General features: G+C 34.6%; 1 protein-coding gene across 2 annotated transcripts in view; it reads right to left on the bottom strand.

Moving 5' to 3' along the window:
• LOC117182141 (drebrin-like protein) overlaps positions 1-26,109 on the bottom strand; it is a 100,397-nt gene extending 74,288 nt beyond the window's left edge. Inside the window, exons 1-2 of one of the 2 annotated variants that reach the window (XM_033375191.1) lie at positions 25,928-26,109; positions 20,511-20,679 (exon numbers count right to left, since the gene is read on the bottom strand). In XM_033375191.1, the coding sequence (XP_033231082.1) occupies positions 20,511-20,606 (96 nt within the window). In that variant the 5' untranslated portion in view covers positions 20,607-20,679; positions 25,928-26,109. Of the gene's footprint in view, positions 1-20,510; positions 20,680-25,608; positions 25,890-25,927 lie in introns of those variants that run through there. The other variant, XM_033375190.1, reaches the window with a different exon arrangement.
• Between the last annotated feature and the right edge of the window lie 365 nt (positions 26,110-26,474).

Raw genomic sequence — 26,474 nt, forward strand, 5'->3', positions numbered from 1 at the left:
ACCTTAATGGAAAAAGTATTGGAGAATGGAATATAAATGATTTCAAACTCAGACGTAGAAAAAATTAAAACTCAGACGTAGAAAAAATGATCAATTTTAAGTTAGAATATTAAGACTTTAAATGATGGCAAAAAGGCAATAGATCAATAGTATTAACAATAAGATACGACTCGAAACTCAAACGAAACAACTAAAATTAAAGAAACTCTAAAAAACCGACTCCAAGAACAAAATCGAACAGTAAAATGTTACCTGTTCCAGGGCAGCATCCAGGTGCCCAAATACGACGAACATTTAAAAACATTCCGAGTATGGGATTGGCTGACAAAACGTATGAATGGTGCCAAGGAATGGGAAATACGGTATCACCCACACAGACACGTGCGTCACGCAATCAAAAATCTATACATAACCGACGAATTGGAGGGAGCAGTGGGAGGCATCTTGGAGCAGGAAACGGAACTTACCCAACATTTGAAGGTTCAGGCAGCAAATGACCTAAAGTTTAAAGCAACCCTACATCACCTAAAACAAACGAATCAATGACGTGGGAAAAATAAACAAAGGCGTAGGAAGAGGAAAGAAACCGGAGGATAAGGGAAGAAAGGGAGGAAACATCAAGGAAAGAGGGAGAACAGGAGAGGATTGAAAGGACAAGGAAAATCCCATGGGAAAGCGTTTTAGAGCAACAGGAGAGAACAGGCCGAAAGACATACTAGCATCATAATTATTGTTATGCTCAAGAGCTAAAAATCTATCTCTTTCCAAAGCTTTTATATGAACTCTAACATGCTTCAAAGTTGAACAACACGATTCTAGGGTCCCAAAGAAATAAGCAAATTCTCTAATTTTACATTTCTTTACGCTCTCAAGCTTCTTAAATTGTCCTAATACCTTGTTTCGTTTTTGTATTGGAAGTTCATCTGACATTTTTTTGTTAATCGTAAATTAGACCGAGAAATGATTTTCTAGTCTACGGTATTACCTGACTCTTCTGTTTATTGATAATGAAACCAAATTTCTGTAGCAAATTGCAGGTAATACTAACATTCTCCTGACATGATTCAAATGATGTTCCTAGCAATAGAAAATCATCTAATAAGCTACCGAAACTCATAATAATGATCCTAAGTATGACACTACCGGTTTCATAATCATTGTGAAGATGTAGGGTGCAAAATTTAAACCAAAGGGTAACCACTGAAACTCATAAATTGTCCCTTGAAAATCGGATATATTTTTTGTCTGGAAAAGTAATTTTAATCATTTATGATATCTTGCACCATTTACGAGAAAAATACAAAAATTCAATGTATATAAGCAAACAAATTCTCTTCACTCTTGGCTTATGAAAATACCCACCATTTTTGTTCAATATTTAAGAAAAATGTATATTCGTATAAGGGGAACTTCCTGTGAGTTTTACGTGGTTTAAACAATTTTGATCGTTAGAAATTTATTTTATTACGGTATTTAAGGTATATATTTTTAGGGTATACGGTGAAAAGAGGAGGGTGATGGAAGGGGAAGCGTATAAAGATAACGGAGTAAAAAGGAAGTGAATAGAGCGAAAGCGAGGCTGAAAAAAACAAAGGAACAGGATAAGACTATATAGAGAACAAGACTTTGGAGATTTGGAGAGGAAGGTGTGAAAGAGGAAATGTGGAGGGGTTTTAACGAGGTTTCAAGAGGAGAATGGTGGCCTAAGGAATGGAAGAAGTTTTAGTGGTGCCCTTAATTAACCTTCATCACTTACATGGGATCAGAATGACCCCAACATCAATTCCAGACTAAAATTTGAATAGGATTTAAACCATTTTTTTATACACCTCAAAATAATTTTTATTTTGAAAAAAAAATCACAATCTAATTTTTACATATTAAATAGGGTCTGTGGATTTCTTCAAGTTGAAACCATACATACACTCAGTATGACAACCTTTTAAAGTCACATAGGGGTCACTTTGACTTCATGTAAGTAATACGTAATTTTTCAGAGGTATAAGTGATGAGAGAGTGAAGGGGTTGAAAACGAAAGACAACATCTATATAATCCATTATCTAGTGAGTAGTAACTTAGGATGGAAAAAAGGGAAATTAGTGGCCTTATTTGTTGATTTTAAAGCGTCGTTTGACTCGATAAACAGAAAGGTGTTATGTCAAGTAATAAAAGCGGAAGGAGTAGATCAAGATGGGATCGAGAGAACTCAGGCAAGGGTGACCGCAGCGCTCACTACTGTTCAGTCTCTAGTTGGCAGATTTAGAGGAGAAATAGAAGAAGAAAGAAAAAGGGGAAACGTTACTGGGAAATGGCAAGCATCGAATTTATTTCAAATCAGGCAGGTTCTACACTTGAAGTTGCAGAATCTCTCGAGAACGAAATATGTTCAAAATTTTTACCGGAGTTATAAAAGTTATAAAGTTTTAAAGTTATAAAAGTCGATTTTCTCAAAAAAACCCACACTTATATTTTTTGTCAATTTTTTGTTGCACTGTTAAGAGGAAAATACAGTGTGAGTTTTATGCGGGCAAATAACTTTTGTGGCCAGGAGATTTTTTTTCATAAAATCGAATTCTCGCATTTTTCTTGCCAACGATAGATACAAAAAAATATTAAGAACATATTTCGCACAGTTAAGAGAGTTCGAAAAAAAGTTATTTTACTCGTTTATGCTATCTTGCACCATTTCCGAGAAAAATACAAAAATTCAATTTACATAAGCAAACAAATTATCTTCACTCTTGGCTTATGAAAATACACACCATTCTTGTTCCATATTGAAGAAAAATGTATGTTAGTATAAGAGGAACTTCCTGTGAGTTTTACGTGGTTTAAACCGTTTTGATCGTTAGAAATTTATTTTTGATAAAATCGAATTTTCAAATTTTTTGCCGAAGCAACTTAAGTTACAAAAATAATGCCAAGACATGGCAATTGTTTGACTAAAAAGGTTTTTAATCAATATATTTAAATATATTTCACATTTATCTAGATATTTTTCAATAATATACAAAACTTCGTTTAAATCTCAGTTTAAGAAATAAATAATACCTGGGCCTTCATTTTCAGATTTTTATTATTAATTTATTCAGAATCTTCATTAGTCTTCAGTACCCGAAGAGGAATCATTGTCTGTTGTAGATCATTTATGAGCCCAATCGCGTTTAGCAGTTTTGGCCATGTAAGCATTTTGGATATCACCTTTATCAATCTCCATCTTCCACATGTGACATTTTTGTATACTAGGGATTGGACGGCACTTTTTTCCGCTCTTGCGTTTTCAATCGTCGAAATTTTTTTAAATCATGTGTAGACAGTAAAATCAGTTTAACAGCTGGAACGTACTTTTGCACTTTAGTCACGAAAGTTTTAGCGTCGGTGATGGCTTCCAAGTGTGAATGTTTTAGATTGTGATTAGTAGCAAATTATTTAAAAATTCTCCCGATAAAGACATTTTAGAGTTTCAATTAATTTATATGTTAAATTTGAAAAATAGTTTAAAGGACTAGAAACATAGGGGCAATTTCCGCGAAAGGGGAAAAACCTCACCTTTTATACTTTTAGACACATTTTTGTTTATATAAATAAGATACTTTATAAGTATTAAGTGGACTAAACCATTCTTTAGATCAAGAGAATTTTTTGTTTATGAAAATTTAATTTTTGTATTTTCACGTTGTTTGCAAGAAAAATGCGAGAATTCGATTTTATGAAAAAATCTCCTGACCACGAAAGTTATTTAGCCCGCATAAAACTCACAAGGTATTTTCCTCATGATAGTACAATAAAAAATTGACAAAAAATATAAGTGTGGGTTTTTTGAGAAAATCGACTTCTCTAACTTTAATACTTTATAACTTTTATAACTACGTAAAAAAAATGTTCACAAATCGAAAAAATACGTACGCCTAATTTCCTCTAAAAAACAACATATTTCGTCCTCGAGAGATTCTACAACTTCAAGTGTAGAACCTGTCTGATTTGAAATGGATTCAATACAAGATATATTCATTAGCATACGCAGACAATGTAGTCGAGGAGTATGTAAGTATGTGAGAATGAAAGACTTGACGGTAAATGTGTATAAGACAAAAATGATGTATTTTAGGAAGAGAAGGACAAGGGTAGAATATGAATGGAAGATGTACGGAGAGACGGTGGAAAAGGTGGACTAATTTAATTACCTAGGTTTTGAGTTTGAAGTGAAAGGAGTGTTTTGCAACAGGTCAGAGAAAGGGTAGAACGTGCTAGCAAAATAATGGCACAGGTGTGGTGTATACGGAAAAGAAGGTTTAGGTACGATTTGATGATGAGCGTGTGGATGTTTGATGCTTTAGTGTTGCCTGTACTAAAGTATCGAGTGAAATATGAGAAAGGAAGGAGCACAAGAGAGTGGAACATTTACAAGAGAGATTCCTGAGATGGGTAATGGGGGTGAACTGGAGATGCACAGGGTACTGACGAAGGAATTAGGTAGAGGTAAAATGGTCATTAGACAAACGAAAAAGGCGTGAAACGTTGAGAACCTGAAAAGGGATTGCTTAATTGCAGAAAAGGCAAAAACAAAGAGGCGAGATGTAACACAGAAAGGCCAAAGTGGGACGAGATATAACAGAATCTACTTGAATGCCACTATTTTACATTATATACTTATCATATCTTTCAGTCGACAGGTGACCTTGTGCTAGCAAGGAGCAGCAGCTAATTGCAAATTTTAGTTTTTTCAATGAGTGTTTCCATTAAGCCACACAATTCCAAAATGGCCGAATGGCTTCGGGATACCATTGGCTTGAGTCTCGTTCGAGCCACGGTAGCGAGTAGACGTGTTTGATTACCGCTCACGTTCGATATGTTTCGATATTTCATTTTGATATGTAAGACTTTTATGGTCGTGGAAGTGGGTCCGGATGGACCAAAAATTTATCTGATCACCTACTTTGACGAAGAGCATAGTGCAAAAACATTATTCAGCTCTAATACGTGTAGTGACTGTGGTAAAAAAAGAAAAATTCGCGGTATGTTACAAAATAAATTTACGCAGTGGGAAACCTTGAAATGTGAGTGCGACGGAAGTTCAGAAGAACAAGTTTTTCGCATCGAATGTGCTGTGCAAAATAGGTCAGTTCTGGGGGCAGGACAGGGCAAAAGACGACGGGTTGACTTGCTGGAGGGTGACTCTGAAAATTCCACAGATGAACCTATAAAAAAACAGGAGGTAAAGGGCCCGATCATAAGAAATGAAACAGAAATATCAAAGAAATTTTCGGCCATTCAAGAAACTGAGGCACCAGGCAACGATAATGATTATATAATTGACTTGCTTCTAGAAAGCGAAAACAATAACAGAATGATGACAGCCCAGCAAGGTGAAAAGACAGAGACCACCGATTGTGGTATGAGTGCGAGCAGTGGCAGACTCGTCTCACTGCCCCCATCGCAATAATAAGCAACCAACTCTTATAAGGTGATGGAATTAAGAAATTAACAAGACTAGCAACTTCGATAAAATCTTTAATGCGAATAAATAAAGATGCTGGTCGTGCATATTTAAAAGCCGGCGATGTGGATGGACACAAGAAAGTAATAGATGTGCTTGTGAAGAGTGAAGTAGAATTCTTCACGCATGAAATCAAAGCTAAGAGTAAGTCAAGTAATAAATTCTTTATCAAATACTTATACTCTGATGGCTTTAATGAGAACGAAATCATATCTGACATTAAAAACAGATATGGATTTGAGCCAAAAAGAGCAATCCAATTTGAAAGCAAACGCTCCTTACTCTTAATTTTTGATAAAACTATTCCAACATCGGACATCAAAGGCATTACAAATATCCTTTGTCAGAAAGTTAAAGTGGTTAATTATAAAACCAAAAGCACGGCTGTCACACAGTGCAAAAATTGCTACGGCTTCGGACATGTGAAGGCTCACTGCGGAAGGAAACAAATTTTACCAACGACTCCAAAAAATACTAAAAGAACAATAACTGAGGTTTGCTCCAACTGCCTACAAGAAGGACATGGAGCAAACAAATCAATTTGCCCACTGTTCCAGTCGGAAATCAAACGAAATCAACAAAGGAGGGAGAATTTCAACAAAAACAACAAATCTAACCGAGTCAGGCTAAAAATGTGGTAGCAGAACGGTAGAAACCGAAGGAAAAAAATACTCAACCGAACCGTGCGAGCATGGTTAAAACTGTTTCGTACGCCCAAGTAGCTTCTACCTCAGGAGCCTCAAAAAATGTGAAACAAAAAAAAAAGGGAGGAAGCAGCGGCGGCATTCATCAAGGAGCCATCTATGCTATCTTTCATACATTAGAGGAAATAGTGACTAAAATGGATTTCGAGTCGGTAAGTCATTGTCAACAACTAGCAAAAATGTATACTGATCTCTTTGACAATATAACTAGCCATCAAGAAAAATTCTTGACTACTCACAAATGGTTAAGAACTATTATCAATGACAGGTCTTAAGATCTTGCACTGTAACATCAATGGCATTCACATACGAAAGCCAGAGCTGTTGCATATAGTCGCAAGAAACAAGCTTGACATAATAATTCTAAATGAAGTCAGGTCTAAAGCCAAAAACAACATTCAGGGGGTTTCCAAGATCTCTGCCAAATTTGACAGATATCTTGGGACAAACTTGTACGTTGCAAATTACATAAAATGGAATGGCAAGGTAATAAACAAATTCAATGGAAAAAATATAAGCGGGTACATTGAAATCTGTGGCATAACCGTTTTCACAGTAAACAAGGAAAAATTCGATCTGTTTGGAATCTATATACCGATAAGAGGTAGAAATAAAACAGCAGAAAAAATCCTTAAATATTCGACATCAAAACCCAACACAATTTTGGTGGGCGATTTTAACGCAAGGCACCCAGTTCTGGGTTCTAATACAACAAACCCAAGAGGCAAAATTATAACTGAGGCAGTGAGTTGGGCCTCAAATCTCTGGCGCTACGCTGAGCCGTCGAGGTCGCTGCACCGGGGCTCGGACAGCCTTGACTTTGCACTCGCCACAGCCAAAAATCTAAACGCACATGTCAAATATTGGATCAGATCATCGACCATGGCTTCTAAAATTGGACGTATACTCCAAAAAAGTCATGCCACTGATACGAGATCTGAAAAATTTTTAATATAAAGAATACAACTCACTTAACAGATCTACTGAGTACTGAATTTACCGAAGACGAAATCAACACCAATGACGATTGTGAAAAAGCAATTGAAAATCTTGAAAATACTATTAAACAAGCTCTTATCAACTTGCTCCTCTGAAAGAAGCTTCAAGTAAAATCTGTACACTACCAACGGAAATCCAGCAACTTATTAGGAGGAGAAATAAATGACGAAGACTCAACGCTAGATTTATTTCTGGGAGAATTAAAACGAAGTGTGAAAAGGCCATAAAAGATGTGGGATCCTCGCTAGTAGATTGGAATGAAACACGTTGGACAGAAACACTTAACAATACCGACGATCATAGACGAAAACTGTGGGTGATACAAAAATCGCTTTAAAAAACCGACACAGTTTTGCCTGTCTTTCCTGGGAATAATACAGTAGAAAAAAGGATTGACAAGCTCATAGATTCAGCAATAGTAAAATAATCAGTGATCACAAGCAAACAACCAAATGAACTCAGCAACGCACCATTTCAAACTCTGAAAGAAACCGACGTGGTTGAGGTGGGAAAAATCATGCGAACATTTAAAAATAACAAAGCGCTTGGCCCAGACGGGATTATGATCCAACAGTTAAAAAATATGTGCCCGCTCACCAAAAACAGATTGGTAAACTTTTTTAACTTTTGTCTAAACACAGGCTATTTCCCACAAAAATGGAAATTGAGTCACTGCATCTTTTTACACAAGAAAGGCAAGGATACTCATAAGCCCGAATCCTACAGACCAACCACTTTGCTGAACATCATGGGGAAAGTTCTAGAAAAACTCATTCTGGTCAGGATACAAAAAGAAATTGAGAAAGTGATCCCTCCATTCCAGCACAGCTTTTGCAAGGGAAAAGGCACACAGACCCAAGCACTGAGAACCCTTAGCCACATAACAGAAGGAATAGAAAACGGCAGCTCAATTTCGGTTATCAGCACAGACCTTACAAAAGCTTTTGATTCCATAAACCACAGAGAGCTTCTTATTAAGATGGATAAACTGAAAATGCCGACAAATATTATACAAATAATCGGAAATTACCTTCAAAACATGACAGTAGCTGGAAAAAACTTTGACACCATCGGCAGAATATATCAAGTGCCACAAGGTGTACCACAGGGATCAGTGCTTGGACCTTTTTCTTACATAGAAAGTATTTGCAAAATTAGAAATATATGCACTGCTGCAAAACCATTCTTAAATAATTAATGAAAATAATATAAACCGTAGATTGTCTTAGACCCAAATGGATCTGGCTAAAGCTACACAAATACAATGGGAACTTTCAGGCAATGTGACTTTGAGGCCATCTGGCCACGTGATCAGATTCCTACCTTACCGACACTTCTTTATTTCTTAACTTATTTTTACACAAAGAGCCACATCCAGTTGCAGATGATTCGTAAAATTTAATAATTACGAAAGAAGCAACAAAAAAATTACCAAAAAAACTGTTCATAATTATAAAAATGTACGACCAGGCCAACCTTTCTTAGTGCTTCTTGTATATTATCCAAATTTTTGAACTCGATGTGGCGCTTCTTATGAAAATAATTTAAAAAATAAAGTGTTCGTCAGGTTGGAATATGGTCACGTGACCCACTCATCACATGGCCTTAAGATAGATTCACTTGCACTAAAAGAAATAATTCGATGATACACGTATAATTCTGTTTATTCCAACCATAATGTATTGCTCGCTCAGCTACAGCGATACGGTTTGCGTATTTTACCCATACCATAATTACCATAATTACAGATAGAATTATATGGGGTAAATCAACCATACGCACGGCTCTCAGCTGTACCTCCCATTCATAAGATCTAACCATACCGTTCGGATACTCTAATGCTAAGAATGCCTGATAGAAAATTCTAATGAGGATGCATCCTCCATACTGCAGTGGAGTTAAAATGAATTTAAAACTTCATTTTTTTATGTACTTTCGTTATTATTAATTATATAAAACTATAATTTCGTTGCAAAGTATTTTTCGAAGATAAACGGAAAAAAATATATATTAAATTTATAGAACTAATCCTATAGTAGAGGATACGATGGGTAGTTTAATAAAAGCAAAAATCGTCTTTGTCTTACATTGGGTTGAACTATTGAACTAAATGTGTTACAAAGTTCTAAAAAATTAAAGGGCGTGGTGGCGTAATCTTGATTGAAAGGCAGGGTATACGAAAAACGTAAAATACTTCTATAAAATCTAAAATTCTAGCTAAAATACAGTCTACATCGAAGAAATTATTATTTTTCACCACAAAAAAAATTAATCTTTTGTATTATTATATTATTACTGTATATAATTACTACACTACTTATAATCGCACGCTATGCAAATTTTTATTTGCCACGGGTTCGAACCCTATGTGTTTCGTATTCCTAACGCCTAAAGCCTTGCGGCTAACCTATCTTCGAGTTTTAAAAAAAATCGGAAATATAACGTACAACTGTGCAGGACCGTCTGCAAATTTTTGTGACTCATTCTATAAAAAATATTGCTAAGCTTATAACAATGTATGTACTAAGATTTTATAAATATTTATATTTATAACCATCGGCGATCTTATTAATAGTGGTTACAAGTAAACTGTAATCAACGTCGGTTTTTTGGAGAATAGCGTACGAATAACAAGCATCGCTGACCGAATTAATTTGAAATCAGGCGTAAAATGACGAAATTACCTAAAAATCATGACCTATTGTATTCACAAAACTCAAATATTATTCTGAAGATACAAAAATTAAAAGCAAATAAATGTTAAATACATAATTTATTTAGAAATTATTTATACGGAATAACACAAACATGAAGGCGAAAACTAGTATTTTTTGTAAGTCTTTAAAAATACCCATTACATGTATAGTGAAATAAATCTTAAGGTTAACTTTGGAAAAAACGCATGAATTGTGCGATACAATTACAATTCTCTTCTGATAATACTCATTGGTAAGCGAGAATAAACGAACGATGGAGGCTAGTATTTTTTAAACTCTCTAAAACATTATCATAACAGTTACTTAAACATTAAAACTAACGTTGTAATAGACTTGGGAATTATAAAATACAATTCTTTAACATTTTCTTCCAATCTAACTCATTAAAAAGTGAACCAATAATTTAAACTTCAGTAGAAATTTTATTGAAGCAAGAGTGGGTTACATTTCAATTTTTCAGATTTCGAGCGATCATAGTATTGTTTTACCATCAACTTGATTAGTTTAATTAGTTTGATTGTATTATATCAAATATTCTATAACCTTATTCTTTTCTTCTCATCCCAGTGGGCAAAAAAATTAAGGATATCCTAGAGACGTCTTTGGGACATCCCTAAGATGTCTTTTATAACATGTCTTTTGGTCATCACAGGGATGCTCTTAAACCGTCTAATGTCAGTACGAAAGATGTCCCAAGAACGTCTATGTCTTTAAGACGTATTTAGGTCATATTTAGGACATTGAACGTCTTAGAGACTTTGATTGACCTAACATAAGACGTGACGTTCTTGGGATTTGTTGTTTTGTGCCCACTGGGATAACTCTCCAATTATTTTGGCCTGAGATATAGAACTTTTTAATCACCGTGGAAAAGGCCAGAAATTATGAAATCGAAATTGTGCAGTGGTTGGTACAAGAAATTAATCAAAAAAGGTTCACGACAAATGAATTCTCATAATTTAAGTTTAGAATTAAAAAAAAAAAATAACTTAGGAATTCTAAATGTTATGAAAAACGCACCTTTTTCAATTAAAAAAAAATAATAATTTTTTAAAAAATAAACGTCAAAATTAAAAAAAATCTTTCTAATCATCATTTCTTCTCCTGAATCAAAATAATAAAATAATACACTCAAAGATTCCGCTAATTGAAGTGCAGAACCTGCCTGATTTTAAATGCATTCGATCAGGGGAATAAATTGTATTTAAAGATAATTAAGGGAAAAGCCCGTGAGGTCTCAAAAAAGTTAATATTTATATTGGCTCAAATTAATTAGAATCGAAAGGTACAGAAATATTCTTACATTTAGTAACGTTTCAGAAGTTTTAAGAGCGAATTTTTCATTTTTTTCACCAACAAGGGTGGATTTCCATTTTTGCCACTTATTTGTAAAAATAGCTATAGGTCCAGCCTTATTCAAGAATAAATCTTGTACAAATTTTGGAGTTAGGTATTCAAAAGCTTCTTCACTAACCACATTGTCTATAAAAATATGACAATAATAATCTAAGGAGTTTGTTTACGCGTTGACATGCTTCGGACTTACTATTAACGTGAGGTTACGTTCGATAATTTAATTCAATCAAATATATTTTTGACACATAATAATGAATACTTACCATGAAACTGTGACATAAATTTAACGAGATTCCATTCTAGTAATTCATTTAACACGAAGTCATCAATAATTACGAGTAAGACACACAGAACTTACAAAAATCACAAGTCTGAAGACGGCGACTCATATGCCGAGTCGACGCGCACCTCACCGGCTCATCAATCTCGCATGGCATGCACGGTACAATACATCAATTGGTATGGCTGAATCAAGCAAACAGCCGGATGCCCAATGCAACACTTAAACGCAGTGTTCTTTCAAATAGATAGTTTATAAAATTGTACGTTCAATACAGCCATGATACCGAGGTATACAATTTTTGTACCTACATTATCATATTTTGATATTTTAATTATATATCTAATACTACACTTTTCCCAACTATCGTTTCAGTCAAACAAACTTTCCTTGTCATATTAGGCTTGGTGATTTTCTTATACGTAGGTAATTATGCTCAAATTCGTATGGCTGAGACAGCACAATTTTCTTTCTAATTCAGTTAGAAATTCTCAAGCAAACTCGGATCGCCATTAGCCTCAAACTATTTCTTTTAGTGTGGATCTAAAAAAATTTTAATTTTTGAGAAAAGAATGTATTGAATATTTGCAATTTTAGAAATTTATTAACATTTTTTGGGCTGTTTCTTTGCCTATTTAAAAAATGTAATAACTTAAATAAATTGGTTCAGAATCACCCACATATACGCCTAAATTATTTTTCTTTCATTATTTGTGAATGTTTAACCTTTAACAGTGCATATATTTTTAATTTTGCAAATATTGTCTACATTTATTAGAAAAATTCAAGGAGATTTTTTTATTACTACCCTGCCGACAGAAAATCTCATAATATTCTCTGGTGAAAAGCCTGACTCGTTCTAGGCTATCTGCAAGCTCTATTTGAATGATTTCGTCTCTAGAGATTGTCTGAGAGATTTGGGTCCTTAACCTTCCAACGGGCGCGCTGTTGTAAAATTTACAACAATTGCCCAAATACCCCTCCCCTACATGAACCACTTATTATTATGCGCTGAGCTTCCACCTATTCCAAGCTCAATCTCTTTCTGAACTCTAGACAGGCGATTTTGCAAAGAATTGTTTGTTATATGCGTCTTTATGTTTAAGTATATCACGTATCCTGTACTATTTTATCTGATTTTTTCCACATTTATATCGTTCCACAGGCGGGCCGAATCGCTAAAGGCTTACCAAAAGTATAAAATGGGCCAAATTATGTTACTCTGAGGTTTTTTGGGTCACTGAATACGAAGTCGATATCAAAAATTTATAAAACAAAATGGCGGATCCAATATGGCGGACGAGTACGCTAAATAAATTAGGGGTTGTTTTTGGGGGTTGTGGAATATTATTGTGGGGTTGGAAACATAATATGGGGTTCTGTAAAGGTGGCGCTTGTGAATATTTTTTATTTGAAAATTCCACGACTGTTGTACATGACATTTCGGAATTGTTTCGTGAAAAGTGATAGGGGTGAATTTCAAGGGATTGTCGAATATTATTGACGGTTTGGGAACAAAACATAGAGTCTTCTGAAGGTGACTTGTGCGACTATTTTCACTTAAAAAATGTTATGGCTGTTTTACATGGACACACTTTGAAATTATTTCGTTAAAAGTGATAGTGTTGAATTTGAGGGGTTGTTCAACATTATTGACAGGTTTAGAACATAACCTGGGGTTTTAAGGATGTGAACCGGGGCTTCTGTTTCCAGTTTAAAAATTTTGTGGCTGTTTTACATGGAAACATTTTGAAATTCTTTCGTTAACTTTTATAAACTCGAATGACGTATAATTTACGACACGCGCTCGCTCATGGGAAATTTCAGTGCGCGCCCGCTGAAAAGTTAAAGAGTGATGCGACGGTCATATAATGGTCCTATTGTATTTGTCATTTACTGGGCGGACTAAGTTATTTACAGTAGTTGGCCGTCACCATCCCGACTCCCTTTTTAAATTTGTCTTCAAATTATTAATACTTTTTTATAGTTGATGAATTTTCTCATTATACAAATTTTATAATTATAGCTTATATACTATTTTGTAGTTATATTCAAAAATGTTTTTGGTCTTGGCGTATCTCATTCCATTTACGGTTGCGTAGTTTTTGTTTTATTCGTGAAAAATGAAATTACAAATAAACAAATTAAATTTGATAACAAAAAACACAAGGTAAAATAAAAATTTTAATATCAAATTGCTTTTAAGTTAGATCTTAAAATTTGCTTTTAACCTTTTTTTAAAGATACACGTGATGAGAATCTGCTCATTAAGAGGGCTGTGTAATAGCGTGGGAACTCTGAGTTAAGTGTGCGAGAGAGACAGAAATATGATAAGCACGCCCAAAAGGGTGGAGCTTGTTAGTGCCCAAAAAATTTTTGGCAGCCAATCATAGTTGGAATATTTTCAGAAAAAAAGGGTAAGTAGTAAAAAAAAGTTTGAAAAAATTGCCTGGGAGAAAGTCATCATCAGGGGACCGTCACCTTGGGTCAGGCATTGTCTGGAAACCGCTACCTTGCGGCGGGTGGTAGTTTGTCCAGCGGACGGGTTTTGGCCTCGCGAGACCTTCCCATTATTTGAGATTAGACACAGAAGAGAAAAATCCGAATTTTATACAATATTAATTAATAAAATTTTAATATACTTCATTAGCATCGTTATATTATTCTGCGTAAATCAAAAAAAGGTTAATAAAAATCGGTCAATATTTTCAATCTCAGTCGCATAGGTTCCTAGTCCCCCAAAGAGAACGTGTTTTTTTCCTTGTAATTGTAACGACAGATAACCTCACAGAGATGTCTTCTATTCCCCAAAAGTGTTTATATTTCCAGATTATTTTATTCCTTCTAATAAGTTCACAAAGTATGTGTAACAAATTGTTTTAATTCCTTCATATAGAATATAAGATTTGAAAATTTAATTTAATCAATGTAAGTCCGCCTCTCTAGAGTTCAAATTATTTTAATTCACACATTTAAATAGATTTCTTTGATGCATTTTTTAAGACGTTTAAATAAATTATTAAAATGTAAATAAATATAAATTTAAATATTTTTCGAATTTATAAGTTATAGAAAAATTCAATAATAAAACATAGGTAAAATAAATGCTTTCGTTAAATTTTACTAAATCGATTGAGATGAACAGGATTTTCACTTTTTCTGTTCTCGTTGGAGGATTTTTAGACGGATGAAAAATCGCATATTCATAGGAATACAAATTCTTAATTTTTCTGCATTTAACGCTTATTACCGGATTCCTGACTCTTTTACGAATCCAAGAAAACCGCACAATTAATAATTGTTAACAATAGTTTTTCATTAACTAACCGTGAGGAGTCGAAATAAAGTTTGATACGTTGAAAATCCTCTTTTTCAATTTTCGTCTGATCGAAACATATGGTGGAGATAATTTCGAAATATACTTGATACCAAATACAAATTTGGATTGAAATTTCTCATTCTACTAGAAAAAGTCGTTTTCAATATAAGAATATTATTTTTTTATTGTTAAATAATCGTTACAAACCGTGAAATTATTCTTCAAAAGTAGGGTAACTTTGACCAAGTATGTTTTTAATATCAATATCAATTATTAAAATTTGTGCTAGCAGTGCTAGCCTAGTACAGATTGCTGAAGTCGCAGTACTTCGTATCTATACGCGGCCAGTGCTGGCTGGTAACGTTTCACAATGCTGCCTAGGTCAGTCACACCAGCCCCCCCCCCAATCTTAATTTTTTAGTTTTCTATAGCTCATTGAATTGCGCCCCAAATACGCTCAAATGCGTCACCGATTAAAATTGTTGCGCCACAAGACTAGGTGTTATCTCAGGTGTTACGTGGGGGGGGGGGGGGCGTAACGCTATGCCACTCCATTTGAAAAATCAAATTTTAAATCACATGATCTTGAAGATCTTCAAATGCGCTCATATGCGCCACAGAGAAACAATTTTGCGCCACATTGATAACAGAGTTATTAGCGATCGAAATGGGGAGGAGGGGGCGCTGACTTCATTTTTCTAAACTAATCATATTTTTCCGAATTCATCATACCTATCTTTCATAACTTCAAATGCGCTCAAATGCGACACAACTAAAAAATTTTGCGCTAGCTAATTAACAAAGATATCAAATGTGGAGGGGGGGGGGCAGTGTAACGCAGGTGTTAAATCTTTAACAGTGACATTGACAAAAAACTATAATCCACCCCCTCATTTTCAATTGTTATCGATCCACCACTCGATGATATCTCTAAATAACTTTAATTGCAAAATAAAAATTTATAATGATCTTTTCGTCTAGGATTTCAAATGCGCTGATATGCGCCACCTTCAAAATTTACAAAAAACCATAATCAAACCCCTCACCACCACTTGTTACGACCCACCGCCCGATGATGTCTCCAAATAAATTAAATTGCAAAATGAAAATTAATAATGATCTCTTTGTATAGGATTTCAAACGCGCTTATATGCGCCACTTTCAAAATTGACAAAAAACAATAATCAACCTCCTCACTACCACTTGTTACGATCCACTTTTCGATGATGTGTCCAAATAAGTAAAATTGCAGTATACAAATTTATTATTATTTCTTGGTTTAGATTTTAAATGCGGCCATATGCGCCACTTTCGAAATTGACAAAAAACCATAATCATCCCCCTAATTACCACTTAATACGATTCACTATTCAATGATGTCTCCAAATAACTTAAATTGCAGTTTAAGAATTTATAATGATCTCTTCGTTTAGGATTTCAAATGCGCTCATATGCGCCACTTTCAAAATTGACAAAAAACCATGGTCAACCCCTTCATTTTCAATTGTTATCGATCCACTACACGATGATATCTCCAAATAACTTTAATTGCAAAATAAAAATTTATAATGATCTCTTCGTCTAGGATTTTAAATGCGCTCATATGCGCCACTTTTAGAATTGACAAAAAAACAATAATCAACCTCATTTTCAATTGTCATCGATCCACCACCCGATGATATCACTAAATAACTTTAATTGCAAAATGACAATGTGTAATGCTCTCTTCATATAGGGTTTTAAATGCGCTCATATGCGCCACTTTAAAAATAGACAAAAAACAATAATCAACCCCATTTTCAATTGTTATCGATCCACCATCCGATGATATCTCCAAATAACTTTAATTGCAAAATAAAAATTTATAATGATCTCTTCGTCTAGGATTTCAAATGCGCTCATATGCGCCACTTTAAAAGTTGTCAAAAACCCATAATCAACCCCTTTATTTTCAATTGTTATTGATCCACCACACCCGATGATATCTCCTAGTGGTTATTATAGGAGTTGAGAATCTTCTAGTGTTCAACATGTTTAATACATTGTGAATGCTCCTCAAATGAAAATCCTCTACACCTTAAATTTAGGGGTCATTCACAAAATACGTGATACATTTAGGAGAGGATGGGGTCTGTCGAAGTATCATTCTCCATGTTAAGACCAATGGAGAAAGTATCACGCGGGTGGGGGGGGGGGGGGGGGGGGGGGGGGGGGGGGTATAAGTTTCTGAAAAATGTATCACGTATTTTGTGAATGACCCCTAAATTTAAGGTGTAGAGGATTTTCATTTGAGGAGCGTTCACAATGTATTAAACATGTTGGGCACTAGCAGATTCCCAACTCCTGCCATAACCACGCTAGATTCACTCACGCAGCAACTTCATGCTTGTTGGGAATCTCGTATTTTCTGAATTCGGTTAATAATTCACTATTTTTAAATCAGGGACAACACACTCCCCAGTGATTTTTATAATGCAATTTAATTTATTTGGAGATATCATCGGATAGTGACTCGTAACAATTGGTAATGAGAGGGTTATTTATGGTTTTTTGTCCATTTTTAAAGTGGCACATATGAGTGCATTTGAAATTCTGTCTAAAGAGATCATTAAGCATTTTAATTTTGGAATTAAAGTTATTTAGTGGTATCATCGGGTGGTGGATCGATAACAATTTAAAATGAGGAGGTTGGTTATTGTTTTTTGTAAATTTTAAAAGTGGCGCATATGAGCGCATTTGAAATCCTAGACGAAAAGATCATTATAAATTTTTATTTTGCAATTAATTTTATTTGGAGATATCATCGGGTGGTGGATCGATAAGAATTGAAAATGAGGGTGTTGATTATGGTTTTCTATTAATTTTAAAAGCGGCGCATATGAGCGCATTTGAAATCCTATCCGAAGAGACAATTTTATATTTTTATACTGCAATTTAATTTATTTGGAGATATCGGATAGTGAATCGTAACAAGTGTTAATGAGGGGGACGATTATGGTTTTTGTCAATTTCGAAAGTGGCGCATGTGAGCGAATTTGGAATCTTATACGAAGAGATCATTAAACATTTTTATTTTACAATTAAAGTTATTTGGTGATAGCATCGGGTAGTGGATCGATAACAATTAAATTTGAGGGGGTTGATTATTGTTTTTGGTCAATTTTTAAAGTGGCTCATATGAGCGCATTTGAAATCCTAGATGAAGAGATCATTATAAATTTTTATTTTGCAATTAAAGTTATTTGGAGATATCATCGGGTGGTGGATCGATAACAATTGAAAATGAGGAGTTTGATTATGGTTTTTTGTCAATTTTGAAAGTGGCTCCTATGAGCGCATTTGAAATTCTGTCTGAAGAGATTATTATAAATTTTTATATGGCAATTTAGGTTATTTGGAGATATCATTGGGTTGTTTATCGGTAGCAAGTGTTAATTGGGGGTTTGATTATTGTTTTTGTTAGTTTCGAAAGTGGCGCATATAAGCGCATTTGAAACCCCATAGGAAACTCCCATCATCAGCGGATTGCAAGCTTTTTATTTTGTTGATCATCACTTCGTAAAATTTTGTTACCTCTATATCTTGGGCAATTTTCAAAATTTTCAAAAAAAAATTATGGCACCTATGAGCGCATTTGAAGTTGAAAGAATCCATGTCTTCAAGTTTATATTGCAAATCACTGTTGAGAATTTCACACCTGCGATACACTGCCCCCTCCCTCCCAAATATGATATCTTTGTTAATTAGATAGCGCAAAATTTTTTAGTGGTGGCGCATTTGAAGTTATAAAAGATAGGTATGATGAATTTGAAAAGGCAATTAGTTTTAAAAAATGACGCCAGCCCCCCTCCCCCATTTTGGTCGTTGATATCTCGATTATCAATGTGGCGCAAAATTTGTGCTTTATAGCGCATATAAGCGCATTTGAATCCCCATAGAAAACTCCCTTCATCAATGCGGACTGCAAACTTTTAATTTGGTTGGTCATCACTTCGTAAAATTTTGTTAACTCTATATCTTAGGCAATTTTCGAAATTTCCAAAAAAAAATTATGGCGCATATGAGCGCATTTGAAGTCGAACGAATCGATGTCCTCAACTTTATATTGCACATCACTGTTGAGGATGTAACAGCTGCGTTACACCCCCCCCCCCCTCCAAATTTGATACCTTTGTTAATTAGCTAGCGCAAAATTTTTTAGTGATGGCGCATTTAAGCGCATTTGAAGTTATGAAAGATAGGTATGATGAATTTGGAAAAATGTTATTAGTTTACAAAAATGACGCCAGCCCCCCTCCCCCATTTCGATCTCTAATAACTCGGTTATCAATGTGGCGCAAAATTTTTTATCTATGACGCATATGAGCGAATTTGAAGATCTTCAAGATCAAAAATTAAGAGTGGTGGGGGGCTGATGTAACTGAACTCTGCAAACTATCCTTGGAATACGCCACACGCTTCGTTTTTGGTCAACTTTGAGGAATCGCGACACCCTTATTGCGGATAGCATTCTCATGCCTAAATGTTGATGCAAAATCTTATTTACCTATTCCTTTGAGATGCCCACAGCTCTAGCTATCTTACGCAGCTTCACTATTCTATCATCCATCATCACATCATGGACTTTCCCAATCATTTCTAGAAGAAACGATTAGACATGGCGTCCAGAACAGCAGTCACTTGTGCTTACATGGCCACTTCGAAAATTTTGAAACCACTAATTAACCTTTCTAATCTAAAGCGATACGCCTTTCATAAAGTAATGTTTAACGAATACAAGAAATTCTCCTTCATACATTTTTTGGAAATCACTCGACTTGTTCGATTCAAACGAACACCAAACACAAAAGTGATATACAGATTTGGCTGAAACTTTGCGTGTGTTCCTCCAAGAGATGCTACTAACTAAAAATAACCTCGATAGGTAAGAATGATGCCATCACCCTGACCTTGCACGATCTTCTCAACCCACCCTCTAGGTAAGGCCTTGGCATACAGGCTTAAATTTTTTGATCTAATAAAATTTGCAGGATAATTTTTACACTAAATGAAATAAAATAAGGGGGGAGGGGGGAGATGACAACATCGAAAAAACTTTTTGGTTCGCCCTATTCCTTAATAAATTGACTCGCAAATTGAAATATTCTATTCATTGATCAATTGACACAATAATTGAAATATTATTGTATACAAGAGTGAACTTATAAACATGACGTTTGCTGCGTATTATATGCGCTTACTTCGTCGATGTGGTATGAATGCTTCATGTGCTACCATCATGAGAAACTTAAGTTATAAGTTTCAAAGAAATCAATTTCTTGAATTAACGCCCGTTGAGAAATATTTCTTTATATCAGAGACATGGAGCATAAAGAAGTAATTTCTTTGAATCAATGCACGATTTTGTTGCTTGGAAACAATATTCAATCGAATAAAATAAAAAATAGCCTTGACCCAAGTAAATGCAATCAAAGGGATTTAAAAAAATAAGATACTGTAGAATTATTTAAAAACTCACTCGCCTATTTAAATATCAGAATTTTCTGCGATGTAAACCCATCGTAGTGGTTTTCGCGCCGTAGCAAAAATTAGTGCGGTGTAAATAAAAAATTACGAATTATTCTTGTTGTAACGTACCCAATTAATAAGAAGACATTTTGGTAAACTAGTCTTAGTGTCGATAACGCGACAAAAAGCGTACATTATAAGTCCACTATTGAGTTCTTCAACCATCTCCTCCAATCCTCCTTCACCAGTGGAAACTACTTTCAGATTGTTAGTCTGGCCTTCATAACTGAATACAGACCTGTAATTGAAAACAAAAAGTACTTAAAATATTTAAACACGATCTCTCGTCCTGTCGCCCTCCACCATGCACAGAAACAAACTAGCTGTTCGGTAATGTTGCGACTCAAGTCAAATTTGGAATCCTTTAGAACTGACACTCCAATAGAACTTTTTTTGCAGGTACCTTTTTGGTACGTTGATATCCGATAGATGGCCGCATCTACCGAAAAGCGCGGACCTATTTGAAATCAATAAATACAATGAATAAATATATAGATAAATATTAACAAAAGTTTTTTATTCTTTAAAACAAAATTAAATTGAATGATAGAAATACCTAAATTCTTCAAACAAGAATATTAGCTTATCATTGAAAGTGTATATTATATAATTTTAAACAGTCCCACGTTTTTAGGTACATACGCAACTGAAAAGTCCGATTTTCAACATAACCTTAAAAACTGTCACATCTGATGTGCCCTACCCTACCCACAGAAATCTCTGAGTATATTCTAAAGATTCTCTAGGGTCAGAGAAGCTCAAAGAAATTCTCCGCAGGCACATTTAAATGTCCAGGTGGTTCTTTTAAATGTTTTAAAGGCTTTAAAATGTCCTTTCCGAAATTGAAATGTAAATACGATCATAAATAAAAATCAGAGAGGCTGAAATTGAAATACGAATTCGATCATAAACAACAAGTAGAGAGGCTATATCAATAAAGTAGCCGACACTCAGTGATCCTTTGTTAAGCTTTCGGATTAAAATTTAGAAGTAGATTTTTTAAAGTTCATAGTTAACAGCCTAATACATAATAATTCGGAATCTACGGGCTTCGATGATTTCAGATATCTAACTTTTTTTTTTAATGCTTAAAATTGGAACTAATACGACGTTTCTCGTAAATGGAATTATATACCGCAGAAAATACAACATTTTTTAATTCAACTAGCAAATGGTATATTAGCATATAAGTTATAATTATAAATAAGTATAATGAGAAAATTCATTAAATTAAAAAAAGTGTTGATAATTTCAAGAGAAATTTAAAAAGGGAGCCGGATTAGCGACGGTAATCTACTGTAAATAACTCTGCCCGCCCAGTACGTGACGAATACAAAAGGAACATTATATTACCATAGGACCACTAAAAGGACCTAGAAAAGGACACAAATCTCTCAGACTAAATTGTTTCAAATCAACTCTGCTTATAGTCTCAAATGAGCCCGGCTATTTCGCTAGAGAAAACTCAGAGATTTCTATCGGTAGGGTAGTACAGAAGTAGATAATCAACAAAATCAGAATTATTAGGGACAGCGAAAAGCATTCTGCAAAATGGAAATCACCATTCAAAGATAAGACATAAGTCCACTTCCGAGGTGATGTATTCCTGATTTAAGTCCAAAAAAATTGGACTAGAAACAGTTATTCCTTTTCGACGCAATATATGTTTCAGCTGACAATTTCAACGTGACACTGACCACCATATGGGAATTACTCTACTACGGATTGCGATAAAGAATGTATTATGTACAATTAAGAAATTTTTTTAACTTATTCTCTTAAGTTTTTGAATAACAGTAAAAATATTTTGATTTCATTAAGTTAACTAGTTCCGAATAAATCGTTCAAGAATTTTGAGGCTAAATATGAACAGTTTTGAAAATCGGACTTCAGTAGCGATTGAAAATAGAATGTTCAATTTTTCAACAAAATAAAACCTTGCTTCCGAGATATGGAGAACCTGAATAACAATAACAAATGTTTGACGTAAACAAATTATCCTGTTCCAAACAAATCAAAATTTATTTTGGCGGTATCGCATTGAGATAGACATTTATTCGGCGAAAGGACTATATAAAGAATTTTTCTATCAACCATAATAATTTTAAAAAATATCGTGAAGGCACCAAAATTATCACTTTGGCAAAATACAAAGGTTAAATTTTATCTAACATGTAGATTACTGATTTTTTATTACTATATTAAAAACGGCTGTGTCAAGGCGTCCAGAATTCTGGACGAATAGACGAACTGTCTCGAAACGGCTATTCGTCCAGAAATTATCAGCGAAAAAATACTTAATTTGACTGAAAACACTGTGTCAAATTATTTTATAAGATCGATTAAAATCTTCAGATAGTTGAGATTATGTTTATTGTCAGTAACTCCGAAGGCTCCGAAGCAAAGTTACCGAAGAGGGTCAACTTTTATCGGTGTCACATGGGTATTTCATGGTATGACGTCAGCTAGCAGGATGTCAAATTGATATTCCTCATTTTTTGATACAATAGATCGTTTTTTTTATAGGGGGTGCTGGAAAAGTGGTTCAAGATGTTATGAATCACTCTTCTGTCGCTAATTGCTATAACGTATGTCTTTCAAGAGGGAGCTGCAAAAGGGGTTCAAAATGTGACCAATCACTCTTCTGTGACCAGTCACTGAAACGTATTTTTTTAAAGGGGGAGTTGGAAAAGGGGTTCGAGATTTGACTAATCACTCTTCTGTACAAGGCGCTAAAACATATGTTTTAAAAGAAAGAGCTGGAGAAGGGCTTTGAGATGTGACCAACCACTCTTTAGTGAACGTTCGCTAAAAACTATTTTTTTAAAGGGGGAACTGGAAAAGGGGTTTGAGATAGGACCAATCACTCTTCTGTGACCAATCGCTAAAAGGTATTTTTTTAAAGGGTGAGCTGAAAAAGGTATTTGAGATGTGACAAATCACTCTTCTGTAACCAGTCGCTATAACTAATTTTTTTTAAAGGGGGAGCTGAAAAAACGGTTCAAGAAGCGACCAATCACTCTTGTGTGACCAGTTGCTAAAACTTATTTTTGCATTGGGTGAGCTGGAAAAGGGGTTCAAAATGTTATCAATCACTCTTTCGTGGCCAATACCTATAAAGTTTTTTTTTTTTTTTAAGAGGAAGCTGGAAAAAGGGTTCAAGATGTGACTAATCACTCTTTTGTGACCATTCACTAAAATCTATTTTTTTAAGGGGAAGCTGGAGAAGGAGTTCGAGATGTGACAAATAAGTTTTCTGTGACCAGTCGCTAAAACGAATTTTTTTTCAAGGTTGAGCTGGAAAAGGGGTTCGTGATTTGACCAATCACTCTTCAGTGAAAATTTGCTAAAACGTAATTTTTTAAGGGGGGAACTGGAAAAGAGGTTCGAGATTGGATCAATCACTCTTCTGTGACCAGCCGCTAAAACGAATTTACTAAAGAGGCCGCTGGAAAAAAGGTTCGATATGTGACCAATGACTATTTTGTGACCAGTAGTTAAAACATATTTTTTTAAATGGGGGACTGGAAAAGGGGTTCGAGATGTGACCAATCTTTCTTCTGTAACCAGCCACTAAAACTAATTTTTTAAAGAGGAGCTGGAAAAGGGGTTCGACATGCGACCGATCCCTTTTCTGTGACCAGTTGCTATTGCCTATTTTTCTTTAGGGGTAGCTGGAAAAGGGGTTCAAGATGTGATCAATCACTTCCGTGACTAATTGCTATAACGTATTTTTTTAACAGGAAGCTAGAACAGGGATTCGAGTTGTGACCACTCTTCTGTGACTAGTCGCTAAAACGTAATTTTGTAAAGGGAGAGCTGGAAAAGAGGTACGAGATTAAACCAAACCCTCTTTTGTGCCTATTCAATAAAACGTGTTTTTAAAAGGAAGAACTGGAAAAGGGGTTCGAGATGTGCAAGATCTGACCAATCACTCTTCCGTTACCAATTGCAATAACATATTTTTTTAAATAGGAAGCTGGAAAGGGGGTTCGAGATGTGACCAATCACTCTTCTGTGACCAGTCGCTAAAACGTATTTTTTCAACGGGTTTTAATGTCTTTAAACACTGCTCCCTGAGTTATCGGACAATTGAAAATATTTTTCACCAAACTCTGTATGGCTCATAACTTGAGTTTTTTTAAAACGGCGAAAAAATTTACAATTTTTGTTCTCCCCTTGTTAATGTGTTTGTTACTCTTGATTGTATGTCAATTTGTGTATAAATTTATAAATTAATATTCCTAATTTTTGATAAAATAGTAAAATTTAGTTAAATTAAAAAAAGATTTTTCCGGAAAAATAGGTTCCTTGATTTCAAAATTTGCCGGATTAAAATATTGAAGTCCGGCGAAAATATCGGTTATGTATACACAACGATCATTTAAATGAAAGTAAATATTCTATTCTTGCAAAATTTCTGGGCGAACAGCTGTTAGCTGTGAGCAGGCTATTTGTCCAGAATTCTGGTCGAATAGCCATTCCGAGACAAGTGAACTATTTGTCCAGAATCCTGGTCGAATAGACACTCCGATTAAAAACTGAAACTGTTGCATTTGAAATTGTAAATTTAACAATGAGTTTTTAAACATAAAAATAGTTAAATTTTGTTAGTCCTCTATTTAGAATTGTCAATGGCTTTGATTTACAATTATCGAGAACTGTATTTTTTCTATAATAAACAACTAAAAAGACTTTCAAAATATAATTTGAAAATTAAGACTTTTAAGCCAAAAAATAGTAATGGTATTTTTTCTAGACTAAACAAATAATATAATTCATCCCTTTAGCGCACTATTTGTTATCAAAGGTTTAATAATTATTCTCATTAGCCCTATTTTACACTTTCTTCAACTTAGTTTGCATTACATATGTATTTTAATCTGTTCATTGTTTGATTTTTAAGTTCTTAAAATTGTGTTTATTGTTTCTTATCTGTAGTGTTTCACTGTAAATAAGAAAATAAAGCTGCTCTATTTCGTTTGCAATGTGATCCACTTTTAATAATAAATAAAAATGATGAATTGTGAAGCACTTCGATACCTACTTTTTAAACCCAGGAATGGAATTAGCAAAGCAATTTATTTTATATTGCGCAATTACGAAAGACTTATTACGATAAAAATATACATAAAGATCACCGTGATATGAAACGACATTAACATACCAGTTGACTGGCGACTTGTCGTTAACCACGCTTTGCCAAGCTGCGACTAGCGAATCCTTATTTTTCGCCAGATTAATAGACATTTTGTTGCGAAAAAATAAGTTGCATACTATATGAAGCCGAACGCAATGTAAAATAAAGCCGACTCACACCGCGCGAACTAACGTTTTCTGGACACTTCTGTCAAGAAATACACATACTCATCGGGCATAGTATCGGAGATTCAGATGTCAACGCCCGACTGCTGCCAACCTACAATTCTTTAAAAAATGATGGGCTTTTCCGCCTCGAATTCTAAACTCGAAAAAACTGTTCTTACCACAAAATGTCTTTTCAGGAGTAAATTTTCTAAATACAACATAAAAGATGCAAAAAAAACACCTCTACTTTATTAAAATGTTAAACCCTTTTTTATTTTGAACTGTTGACGAATTGAATTAGGAGGTTAGATTTCGCGGATTAGCAGTGGGACTCCGATGCTGTTTCGAAATCGAAAATCGAACGAAACTCTCTATGTCCACACTGTAATGAGGTCAACAGCTAACTTCACTTCGTTCACAGCTGAGGAGAAACCACGAAGGAATAATAAGGAGACCCAACTGCCAGTGGGAAGCCATCTGAAACTGGCAAGAGAAACATTACCGTAAGTGATACGCACATTACAGGAAGATCTTAGATTTGAGTGCGCAGGTGCGCAGTTGTCCTCTTCCTATATATGGAAAAGTGAGCGAGTGAGAAAGTTTGTTAAATTGACGTAAGTTAGAGGTTGTGTTCTTTTGTTGATCATCATACGAAGGATATACAAAATAAATATATAAACAGTATTTTCGGTACTTGTTTGAAAAATGTGTGAACAGATTTTGAGA

This window comes from Belonocnema kinseyi, chromosome 10, assembly GCF_010883055.1.
Source record: "Belonocnema kinseyi isolate 2016_QV_RU_SX_M_011 chromosome 10, B_treatae_v1, whole genome shotgun sequence".
NCBI lineage: Eukaryota > Metazoa > Arthropoda > Insecta > Hymenoptera > Cynipidae > Belonocnema > Belonocnema kinseyi.